The 12,632-nt window shown below is 24.6% G+C and overlaps 1 protein-coding gene across 2 annotated transcripts; it reads left to right on the forward strand.

The window, feature by feature from the left end:
* Positions 1–108: 108 nt before the first annotated feature.
* LOC105368100 (ATPase family AAA domain-containing protein 2) lies at positions 109–12,113 on the forward strand. Of its 2 annotated transcripts, XM_011507011.1 has the most exons (15): positions 109–789; positions 1,803–2,010; positions 2,357–2,885; positions 2,994–3,171; positions 3,242–3,320; positions 7,013–7,259; positions 7,343–7,557; positions 7,631–7,923; positions 8,014–8,513; positions 8,583–8,769; positions 9,026–9,504; positions 9,572–9,757; positions 10,355–10,390; positions 10,643–11,546; positions 11,663–12,113. In XM_011507011.1, exons 1-15 carry the CDS (start codon positions 784–786, stop codon positions 11,732–11,734), a joined length of 4,119 nt encoding a protein of 1,372 aa, XP_011505313.1. In that variant the 5' UTR covers positions 109–783; the 3' UTR covers positions 11,735–12,113. The 2 variants fall into 2 exon arrangements, with proteins under 2 accessions (XP_011505313.1, XP_011505314.1); XM_011507012.1 differs by lacking the exon at positions 10,355–10,390.
* Positions 12,114–12,632: the final 519 nt, after the last annotated feature.

Raw genomic sequence — 12,632 nt, forward strand, 5'->3', positions numbered from 1 at the left:
AAAGCCAATAAGCTTATTTCTTCGCGCATGTTTAAAATGAATATACTCTACTTTTTTTTATTTATAATGCTGAACAGACTTGATTGTAGATGCATTATACACACCGTGCCTAAACCGAGTTGTAGTATAGGTTAGGGTAATCGAAAGTCAGCTATTCTTGCATTGCTTGCATTCCAAGCTGCAAGTTGCCATTGACGAGTGACTAGAAAATTATTTATGCAGTTTTAGTATGTGGGTTGCAACTGCTAGAGTTGGTGGGTCAGCGCGCGTGCGACAACCGTTTACCATAAAAGTAAGGCAGGAACGAAAATTAAGTGTAAATCAGTAGAAGTTTTGTGTTTGTCGCGTCTTTGTAAGTTTAGAATGGTAGTTACTCATCTATATACATATATGCATATATATATACATATATCTATGCATATGCATATATAAAGAAAGTGTAAGTGGGAAAAAGTTCTAAATCTGCATAATATAGAGGCTTAAAGAGGGCTCTAGTCGATATTGTGTTAATCTAAAAAGGTGTTTAGTTTAGATTCTAAAAATCTGGGAGGTTGTAGGTCAAATGCATCGAACCGTGTAAAAGGGTAGTACAATCGATAAAGAAAATAATATAACGGTAAGATTTAGAACGCACGAAGATTTGAGTTATAATCAACACTCGATAGTCGTACAGAAGTTATTTGAGTGCTGCATTGTATGCGCTTTGTGGGCGCGTATGACAGGAGACGAGTGTATTGTTCGAGTTACATTTACTAAACTTAAGTGGACAAAACAGACAAACAGATGAAGGTAAAAGGTCATAATTACAATACAAATTGTGGATTAACAATTTTTAAAAATTTATGTTGACCGTATATTTTAATATCGATTCGATTGAAAATCGATTACTTTGAATTAAAATGGATTGATGGGTGCTTGCATTTAAATGTTTACTTTATATTTTTCTATACTACAATAATGTAGCTGTTAATAATCTAGATAATATGATCGTAATAATAAATTCATAATAAAATTCTTATATAAAAGTTTTCTAATTATTAAATATTTGCGTCTATGCAGGTTATTAGCAAAACTAGTTTTAAAATTTATTTCAAACTGGTTTCTGTTTTAAATCTTCTAATAATTATGTTATATATCTCTTCAATAAGTTATTCTTATCCAATGATAAACATATATTTTCAATAACATCAATGATTTTACTTACCTTGATAAGATGATAATTTATATACTTTATATCTAAGCTATACCATGTAATTCCTTTAATTTAAAATGTAAGTTTGTTTTTCTAAAACCCTAAAAATTTTTTTTCTATATTTTAAATATAAGACTTATTTATGTATACGTAAATCTTTGTAATATGTATAATAATAGTACAAATTTAATTACAATTGATTACAATATGTTAATATTTTATAAAATGTTTATAAATTTATTTTGTTATAAAAATTTGGTTGATTTTAAAAAAGAAATGGTTATATAATTTAATATTTACTAGATAAGTATATCCTTACATCAAAACTTAATTTTTCATTTGGAAATAAAATATATAATAATTTTTTACTTAACTAAAATAAAAAGTAGGTTATCTACCGTAATTGAGTAATTGAATATATTATTGTATTTTATTTAAAAATTTAAATTAAAATATCAATGCAGAATGTATACTTAAGACATTTATAGATCTTTTAAAAATTAGAAAAACAATTAATATATATAATTTCAATTACTTTTGAATACATATTTATACACATTTTTACACAAATCGATTAAAAATAATTTATTGTTTCAAATTGTATTTATAGATCATGTCGGATGACGATGCTTTGGATTCTGTGGACACAGAGGACACAGAAGAAGACATTTTTAATCCTCACAGTTTAAAAGGTCTAAGAACATTAAGATCTCAAACTAATTCCAACCAGGACTTGGATCAAAATAGTTCAATTGTTCGTCGTAGTACAAGAAATAAATCACAAACATATGATAATCTTAATACTAGTTGGATTTTTGGTAATATTTAAAAATTTTATTTTTATCATCTAAAAGATTTGAGAAAAGACGTATATTTGATGTATGGGTCTGTGTGATTAATATATATATATATAGATAGATACCTATAATTAAAACTTTGTAATAGTATTACAAATTTTATTTAACATTATATTCAATAATAATATCAATAAGAAGGTTATTTTTACATCTTTAATAAAAGTTTCAATCATTTGAAATAATAAGTGTTTATTTAGTTCTTAAAAATTATATTTGAATAATTAAAATATATTAATATATTTTATTAAAGTTTTACTTATAGTATTAGAAACAATTTTATATTTAATATCATGTTTTTTGTTTCCAGGCACACAAACTTTGAAGGGATATCCAATGTATAAACAAAATGGTTCTTCCTCGGATAAAGAGATGGTTGATGATACACCTCCTCGGTCAAGTAGACTTAGAAGACGAATGCCAATAAGGTCTCGAGAAAATCATCCTCCAAACAAAACACCTTCAATACATATGAGAGATCGTAATAATCATAGTTCAAGTCGAGAGCTTAGGGTAAAACCACGACGACTTCGGGAACGTTCTAATCGTAATCGAGAAATACATGAAAGATCTGATCGAGACCGAGGACTTCGTGAACGGCCAGATCAAGATCGTGAACGTCGTGAAAAACCAGAACGACACAGAGAACTTAGAAATAAACCACAAATGAGTGAAAAATCTGATTATGACCTTAGAGACAGAAATGATCATGATATTGATTTACGAGCTTTAAAAGAGAGGCAAGACAGAGATAGATTGGATAGAGATTTAAAAGACAATAAATCTGATGTAAAAAATAACTCTGATGTAAAGACAGGAAATGAAGAAAAGGAACCAAGGTACATTCATATATATATATATATATGTATATATATATACAGTTCTTGTCTTTTTTATAACATATATTTTTATAAATTTACCTTGCATCTATATATTTTTTTGCATAGATCTAGAAAGTCAGATAGTCCTTGTAGATTACGGGAAGGACCTGTTACCAGATTAAGTAACAGCTATGCAGAAAAAGATGAAAAAATAAAGTCTGAACCAAATAGAGATGATGATGATAATTCTCAAGAAAGTGAGAAAGTTGAAAATAATGATAATTCAGAAAATGATGAAAATGATGTTAGTACTTTAAATTTAATATGTAACTGCATGCATTAAATAAATTAATAATTTATTTTTCCATCTTTAGGGATATGAAGATATGTATACAAGAATTAAAAGGACCAGAAGAGCTTCACAAAGGCAATTACAACAACGACAAATTGCTGGTAAGTTTTATATTTAATTAGGCAGGTGCAGGATATTGATTCAGAATATTATTGTTTTTTTGGAATATTTTATTTGATATATAGATTATAACTCAAAAAGATAATGTTGATTATTATTCAAAAAGAATATACGTTTCAATAATAATTATATATTACTAGCAACTGTTTTTTTTTATAGAATAAGTAATAAGTGATAAATACAAACTTTGTAATTAATATCAGTTCATTTCTGATTATTTTTTAGTTCTTATCACAGATATATGAAACATATACATATTTTTAATGTATTGGATAAAAATTTAATCAAATCTATTATTTCCATTTTTTTTATTCATATTTAAAAAATTTTCTATATTGTAAACTCATAAATTATAGTCTGTATTTATACAGTTACTGAGAATTAGCATAATTCTCATCACATTAATATGCATTTAGTTTCAAATTCATTAAATTTATTGCATAAAAGTCAATTAAAAAAATTTAGTCGGATATTTTGAAAGTGAAATAGTATCAATCTTAAATACTTGAATATATCCATTAAATAATTAAAAGTTAAAATCGTTTAATGAAAATAAAAAAAGTATAGTTATACTTGAATCTTTTTAAATGTTATCTTTCAAGAAAAATTTAAATTATGGAATTAATAAAATACACATTAATAAAATATTGATATTCATTTTTTTTCTCATTACAATATATTTATAAAATTCATAAAATTTATAAATTAGATTTAAAAAATATAAATATAGAATTCACTTCTATATCTTCTTTCTATTTGATCAAAATATATTGATTTATGTTTAAATATGATCAATATATTACTTCGTAAGTATGTACCTATTAAAGTATTTAATTATGAAATTTTATTATATCTACTGATAACAGAAAACAAAAAAAATTATTCATAAAATTATTTTTTTTTAGATCAGATAATTTGATTAAAAATCAGAAACTACTGTTCATTTTTTTAGTATTTTTTATAACATTTTAAACACAAAATACAATTAGTATTTTTTATAACATTTTAAAAAATCACAATTTATCTACTTTGTACTCCAACTTCAATAATAATTATTTAATATTAAAATTTTCAAAGTTGTTCTGGGTACTTGCTAAAAAAATTTATTCTTTGCAATAATTAAATTAATAAATTAATTAATAAATTAATTAATATTTTTTGATAGAATTCGTATGCTTGTACTATTTTATGCTCATTATACTCTATGAAAGTTTCCAGTTTTCATTCATTTTTTTAAATTTATTCAAAATATAATTATGAAAAGAATCATAAAATAATACATGGATCAAGGAATGTACATTTTTATACATTAAAAGTACAAAAATTTCAGAAATATGTACAAGGAACATTTAAAACATTATTATTTATAGTTTGATGTATTGATCAAAGGTATTAAAAATAAGACTATTAAAATTTTTAACAAATTGACCTTTAGTATTAATAACAAAACACAACAGTGGTTCGAATAATTTTAATTATTAATTGTTTACAATATATTTAATCATTAGTTGTATAAATTGAAAAAGAAAAAGAGATAAATTAGTATTGCCTTACGTATATTAAAATATTCTATATTTAAATATACAATTCCATAATGATTATTATTTAGATTGTTCGAAAATAATTTTACATTTTTTTTAATATACATTGCATATAATATAAAAATAAAAATTCAACATATTTACAATATTCTTATATTGTTTAACTATAAATAATGCAGCAGAGAAAACATACTTATTGAATTTAGTGATACAAACGTATAATTCTGTAAATTATTCAATCAATTAGATTTAAAACAAATAAAAATTTATTTGATGAACTATTTATGTCATTTGAACGTTTTTATCAGAAATATATTTAACAAATAATATTTGTGTTTAAAAGTCTTTTATTTAATAAAAACACATTATTTCAATTTTTTATTTTAAATCCGAATTAGACAAGGATATAATTATACCGAATATGGATCATCTTTAAAAAAGACTGACTAAATAATGTTATTATGTATAGTAATATTTTTAATAATATAAACAAAAATAATTTACAATATTTATAATATTGTATAAACAAAATTTGTTCTCATTTTCTTTAGGAGATTCTTTATTAAATCTTTAAATATATTTTAATATATTAAATCAATGAAGTTCCTAAACATTTTTTTTTGCCTTCTTTATTAACGTGATTAATCATATATATATATATATATATATTATTATTTTCATATTTAAGTTAGATGTTTGCCTGTTGATACCAAAATATATTTGTATTATCAAGACTTGTATTTTTAATACAGTCAATTTATATTATATTTGCTAAATCTTCTTGCTAATACTTTTTACAAATTATGCTAAATGAGTCGATTTTATAAGTTCTCTGCTCTATACATACTTTATGGTATTAATTTTTTCTTTGATGAAACTAATCCGTTGCTCTAATTGGATCGGTAATATCAGAGCAACACCAGTAATGGTGATCTGACCAATGCTGAACATTATAAAAATTTTTGTCTTTTACTCAAGTATTTTGAATCAAATAATTTTTTTCATTAAGATATTTTTTATTCAATTTTTAATTATATTTCATTTATGTTTTAGCATTTTTATTAAGCATAAAAAAAAGTTTATTATTAAAAATAATTGAATATAATAAAATATTATATTTTTTTTAAAATTGGATTTTTAAAATAAAATTTTTAAATCTATTAAAAATGGACCATTTCAATAAGTTACACGAGCTAATATTTTCAATGATTCACATAATTATTTATTTGCAACTCTAAATTATAGTTTTAGTGTATGATGTATTGGTAAAAATTTGTAATAATTTTCTTAAATTTTAGTAATCATTTTTTATTTATATATCAACTTGAAGTAGCATTCATTTTTAGATACATTTTGAGTATTTTTTTTATATTTTATTCAATTTGTCTAATAGTTATTTTTAATTAGATTGAAAGAACAAATATAATTATTTTCATTTAATTTTTTTTTAATTGGTTTGCCTTACTTTCAAAATTAGTTAGTTTCAATTTAGTTTCTGATACATGTTTTGTTTTCGACGAATCATTTTCATAAAATAATTACTTATGAGTTCCAGAATTTGATATTTAAAGTATTATTTTATTGCTTTGTAATTTTGTCCGTATTATTTATTAAAATTGAATATATTATATCCAGAATACATTAAATTTTTAGACATATTACTAGATTATGTATATTTGTATAACAATTATAATATTTTTAATACACATAGGAAAAGTACTATTTTTTTTTCTTAAAATCTGACATTTTTTATAATTAAATGCATTATTTCATCTCAATAGAAGTTATTACAAAAGAAATATTGGTATTTTTTTCATATAAAATTTTGTACTTACTCATTCTATCAAATAATATTTGATTTAAAAATAGATTTCTTCATTAACATTTGACTATTTAACATTTGTTAGGAATCTAAAAATAGCTCGGTTTAAAAATAATATATGAGTATTTAATATTCTAATTAAATTTCATATTCATATTAAATATACAAATATGTATTAATAAATTAAATGTCAAAATCTTGGATTTTGATTAAAAATATGAATAAGCAAATTTTTTTGCAATATTGTAGTTATTAAATAAACTTATGAAGAAACTTAGTGAATTTACTATTTATTATTTTTGCATGTTAGAGGATAGTGATATGAGCGAATCATCTGATACACCTAGTCCACGTAAATATAGTTTACGTCAAAAGAAACCTACTGTAGACAGATTTCAAGCGAATGTAGAACCAGTTCGAAGATCAATAAGAGCTTTTAGAAGTGTTCTTAGCAATTCTATGAGAAGGCGTAAACATAGAAGTAAAAGTTCTAGTAGTAGTGATTCAACTGACTCTGAACCACAACGCTACGATAAAAAGAAAAGTAAAAAATCTAGGTACATCTTTTTATTTGATTAGAAAAATTAATTTACATTAAATAAATAACTATATTATTTTTTTAAATGGCCCTAACATTCAGGCAATCATCAATACCTCAAGGAGGTCCAACTGATAATAAGGCAGATATTAATCCAATTTCAGTAGACACAAATATAACTTTCAGCGATGTTGGTGGTTTGGAATCACATATACATTGTCTAAAAGAAATGGTTGTTTTTCCAATGATGTATCCAGATGTTTTTGATCGATTTCACATAACACCCCCAAAAGGTGTACTATTTCATGGACCACCAGGTATGATTATTTAAAATATTAACTCAAGTTCATTTTAATTTTGTTTACATTAATATAATAATTGATTATTTAGGTACTGGCAAAACTTTAATAGCTAGAGCATTAGCTAATGAATGTAGTCAAGGTAGTAAAAAGGTAGCATTTTTTATGCGAAAAGGAGCAGATTGTTTATCTAAATGGGTTGGTGAATCTGAACGACAATTAAGATTATTATTTGAACAAGCACAACAAATGAAACCTTCAATAATATTTTTTGATGAAATTGATGGCTTGGCCCCTGTACGCAGTACGAAACAAGATCAAATTCATGCTAGTATTGTATCAACACTTTTGGCATTAATGGATGGTCTGAGTGATAGAGGAGAGGTATTTTTAAATCAAATTATCCTTTAAATATTAACAGTCATATACTTAATTTTGTTTTATATTTAATATATTTAATATTTTTAATGTAAGGTGATTATAATTGGAGCAACAAATCGAATAGATGCTATAGATCCTGCATTAAGAAGGCCAGGTCGTTTTGATCGCGAGCTGTTTTTTCCTCTGCCTGCTAAGAAGGAGAGATTAGAAATTTTTAAAATTCATGTTAAAAAATGGAGTAATCCACCTGATGATCATTTATTACAATTGTTAGCTGATAAAGCTACTGGTTATTGTGGATCAGATTTAAAGGCACTTTGCACAGAAGCTGTAATTCAAGGTTTAAAACGAACGTATCCACAAATTTATTTGACTACTAATCGTTTATTGTTAAATCCTGCACGCGTTGAAGTAAAAAAGACAGATTTTATAAGAGCGAGTTCTCTTTTGGTCCCTTCATCCCATAGAGTAACTCCATGTGTTGGCAGAAGATTAACACCATTTATAGAACCTCTTCTCGAATCGTCATTGCAGAAATTACTTATTACAATAAAAAAAATATTTCCGCAGGGCACTAATCATGCACTTGCAAAGTACGTAATTACGAAATATTTTATTGCTTTTATAATTTATTTATTTTTTAATATAATTTTATTATTTAGATCAAAAGTATCAAAAGGTATCTATCGTCCACGACTTTTAATTGCTGGCGGTAGTATGGCTCGGAATCAAGGACCGCAATTAGCAAAAGCTATTATTTATCATATGGAGCATCTTCCAGTACATACTTTAAATGTTAGTACACTTTTTGCAGAAAGTGCAAGATCTCCGGAAGAAACATGTGTGCAGGTCTGAACGACTTATTTTTATGTGATTATTTAGTTTATTTGCTATATTTTATAAAATTATAAGAATGGAGATTTTGTTTAAACATTGTTATTAGATACAAAAAATTATAAATAATTTTTGACATTTTAGATATTTTTAATTTAATTCATATTTTCTTATTCATTATTTGCCGATTAATTAATTAGAAATTAGATTTCATAGATAACTGTTTTCATTATACTATTTCTTTGTATGTTTATTTATTTATCATTCACAGGTATTTAACGAAGCTACTAGAAATATACCGTCCATAATTTATATAGCAGCAGTTGATCAATGGTGGCCCTTAGTACCAGAAACAGTTAAAGCAGTTTTCCTTTGTTGTATTACATCATTGGTTCCATCTATACCTATTTTAATTCTCGCAACAAGTGAAGTCACTTATGAAGAATTACCAATTCAGTTAAAAAATCTATTTAGTAAACTTCGGGGAGAAGTACACTTGATTACTGGTACAATAGAAGAACAGAGAACAAAATTCTTTAGACCAGTTTTTACAGTACAAAGTTTACGACCACCTCAACTTCAGAAAAAGAATATTGAAATATTAGAAGAATTACCACTAGCTCCAGATCCTGAACCAAAGAAACTTACTACAGAAGAAAAAAAAGTTCTATTTGAAAAAGAAGAAATATCATTAAGAGAATTGAGAATATTTTTGAGAGAAATTTGTGCTAAACTAGCAAGGAATAGACAGTAAGTTATTACATTTCATGCTTATATTTAAAAAATATAATGCAATAAGGCATTATTTTGTTTGTAGGTTTTTTATGTTTACAAAACCTGTAGATACAGAAGAGGTTCCAGATTATAATGAAATTATTGCACAACCTATGGATCTTGAAACAATGATGACAAAAATCGATATGCATTGTTATTTATGCGCTCGAGATTTTTTAGATGATATTGATCTCATTTGTCGAAACGCTTTAGAATATAATCCAGATAGGTAAATATATTATAAATTTCAAAGTAAATGGATTTATTTATATAAAATGTAAATAATTGTTATGAATATATACATATAAAATTATTATTTTTTTAAATACTTAATTTAATTTATCAGTTATACTTTAATAGATTCAAATTCTAAACATACTTATACATATATCTTATCAAAAAAAAATTTAATAAATAATTGATAGAGTTTTAATCTACAATAGTATATTTTTATTTCATTTAAATACTATATTTATTTTAAAGAGCACTGTATTTATTTGTTCATTTATTTTCCTCCTTTTTAAAGTAGAATCACATTTTCAAGTAGAATCACAAAATTTAATTTTCAATTTATTATAACACTTTTAATATATTATAAATTTTTATAAAACTTCTGTGCTTCTACTTTCCTATTTATATTACATATAATATAGCTAAACATTTTATTTTCAAATTTAGTCACATTTATTTAAATTTTTTAAATTGTATAATAATTTATCAATATTTTGCTATTACAATATATTTACGAAAAAGGTAAAACACTTCATTTATGCAAATCACATCATAATATGTTCGTACTGACGTTCATGTTGTGTTTTCATGTCAGCTTGCGTGATAGGCCCTCCCTTGGATTAATGAAGAGGTAGTTGAGTCTTTCCTGTTTATCCGTTGTTATTGTTGCTCAGTAGATATGTAGTGGTTTTCAATTATATTTTACATTATAATAAACTTTATATTTAATATTACATTTATTTATAAAATCTATAAATTAGGTAAATTTAAATAACTAATATAAATTTATTGAAGACCACTTTCATTAGTGTCAACTGCTTGTCGATAGTGTATTGTTTTTTAATTCTAGAAATTTGTGCTTATGGGAATCTTGTTTTTGCAGGGATCCAGCAGATAAACTAATCAGACATCGAGCTTGTTCACTTCGTGACAATGCTTATGCTTTAATTAAAGCTGAATTGGATTCAGATTTTGAAGATAAATGTAGAGAAATATCGAAAAATCGTAAAATTCAACTTAACCTTATACATAAAAAAAAAGAGAGTCCCAAAAGTGATTATGGACATCCTGGAGAAAAAGGGGATAAGAGAGAAAGTAATACAGGTAGTACTATAATGATAAATGGAAAGAAATTTTCTAGTTCAAGAAAACGCAAAATTCCAGCTTGGGCACGTGGATATGTTAAAAAAGTTCATAAGAAGAAGAAAATTTCCTTTGGAGATAGTACAAATAATGAAATCTGTGAAAACAAAACAGTCATTACCTCTGAAACATCTGGTCAAGGGATTGATCTAGAAAAGTTCCAAGAATTTGAATCAGAAGCCCATAGTGTTCTCAATGGTCATGTACCTATATTTGATAATACCGATACTGATAATGAATCACAAAATGAGTCGACAAAAAATGCACATACAAATGTCATTGATGTTAACATTGATAAACACACGTTTGAAAAGAGAAACTATACTAAATTGGAAAACATTGATACATTACTTGGAAATAGTGATAAAATACCACAAAACAACAGCTCATATACACTATCGAGAAATGAAAGCCTCAATGTTGATGATCTTTCGTTTGCTTTTGATAGTGATTCTAGTCTAATAAATGATCCTGAAGAAAGTGACAAAGTATTAATTGATAAAACCGAACTGGAGAATATATTCATGTACACAGTCAAAGCCACCAGCAAATTTCCCATTGAATTGCTCTGCGATACTTATGTTCAATTAAGCAGACGTGTTAGTCAGTATAGTCAAACTTATGATAGAAAAGAGCTGCCAAAGGTAAATAAAACCTTAATATAATAAGCTTATAGATTGTAATTTTGTATATATTCCGCCCCTTCCTTTTTTTTATAAATTGTATTTAGTAAAAATAATGATTTATTTATTTTTTGCAGGATTTGTTGCAAGATGTAAAACGATTTGAACAATATAATACTGTAGAAAATGAAAGGTTCATCAACGATTAACAAAATGAGTGCTTCATAGTTCATTTTTATGAATCCTTAGGAAAATGAAACAAATTTATTCTGTCATACTTAATCACTGACATTATTTACTTGCATTCATGGAAAAATCTGACAATTATTGCGACTGCCGAATTTTCTATGAAAATTTAAAGTCGTTTGAAATGCGAGGATCATTATTTAACGAAGTTTGTTGCATCAATTTTAGACGTGATACGTATATTTAAGAAATAGGTGAAGGGTTTTCGTCTATGAGTTATTAACAGAAGTCAAGTAAAGTGAGAACTTACTGTGTTACATGCAAAAGCTTATTATATGAGAATTAATTTGCATTTGTGGTCCTATTAGATAAAATTGTTTGATATATGTGTGATGAAATTATATTTTTCATTTTTTCATTTACAATTATTAATAAATTTGTAAAAAAGGGCCTTTTATAAGTTACCTTGTTGCAACATTAAAATTAAACTACCAACATTAAAAAAAATAATTGCCTCTACAAAGAGTATACCAATGAAAGTTAATTAACATATTATATTTTCAAGATAGTTAAGAATAGCGTTAATATTGTTAAATGAATATTGATAATCAAGCAGCTGCATCTTAGTTTCACTGTGTACTTAAAGTTAATTCGACATATAACTAGCAATCTATGTCTTATATTACCAACATTAATCTTGTAATAGTAATTTTAATTACATATTTTTATTTTAATGTTCATGAACTTTCATATTTAAAAAATTAAATATTTAAAAAAATTTTCAATTAACATTCCTTTTTTAAATTAAAATAGTAATTTATTTTATTCAAACATTATTTTTTTTAAAGATTTATATTTATGCAATTTGTTATGATAAAAAGTATAATGCTCATTCATGTTAACTGTTATTAATTAACATTT

Source organism: Ceratosolen solmsi, unplaced genomic scaffold, assembly GCF_000503995.2.
Source record: "Ceratosolen solmsi marchali unplaced genomic scaffold, CerSol_1.0 scaffold6, whole genome shotgun sequence".
Taxonomy (NCBI): domain Eukaryota; kingdom Metazoa; phylum Arthropoda; class Insecta; order Hymenoptera; family Agaonidae; genus Ceratosolen; species Ceratosolen solmsi.

Excerpts from the sequence above, each read along its gene's own strand:
- LOC105368100 (XM_011507011.1), top strand. Across the intron at positions 7,558-7,630 it reads ACTATTTCATGGACCACCAG|GTACTGGCAAAACTTTAATA; the intron begins GTATGATTATTT and ends TTGATTATTTAG. Across the intron at positions 7,924-8,013 it reads GTCTGAGTGATAGAGGAGAG|GTGATTATAATTGGAGCAAC; the intron begins GTATTTTTAAAT and ends TTTTAATGTAAG.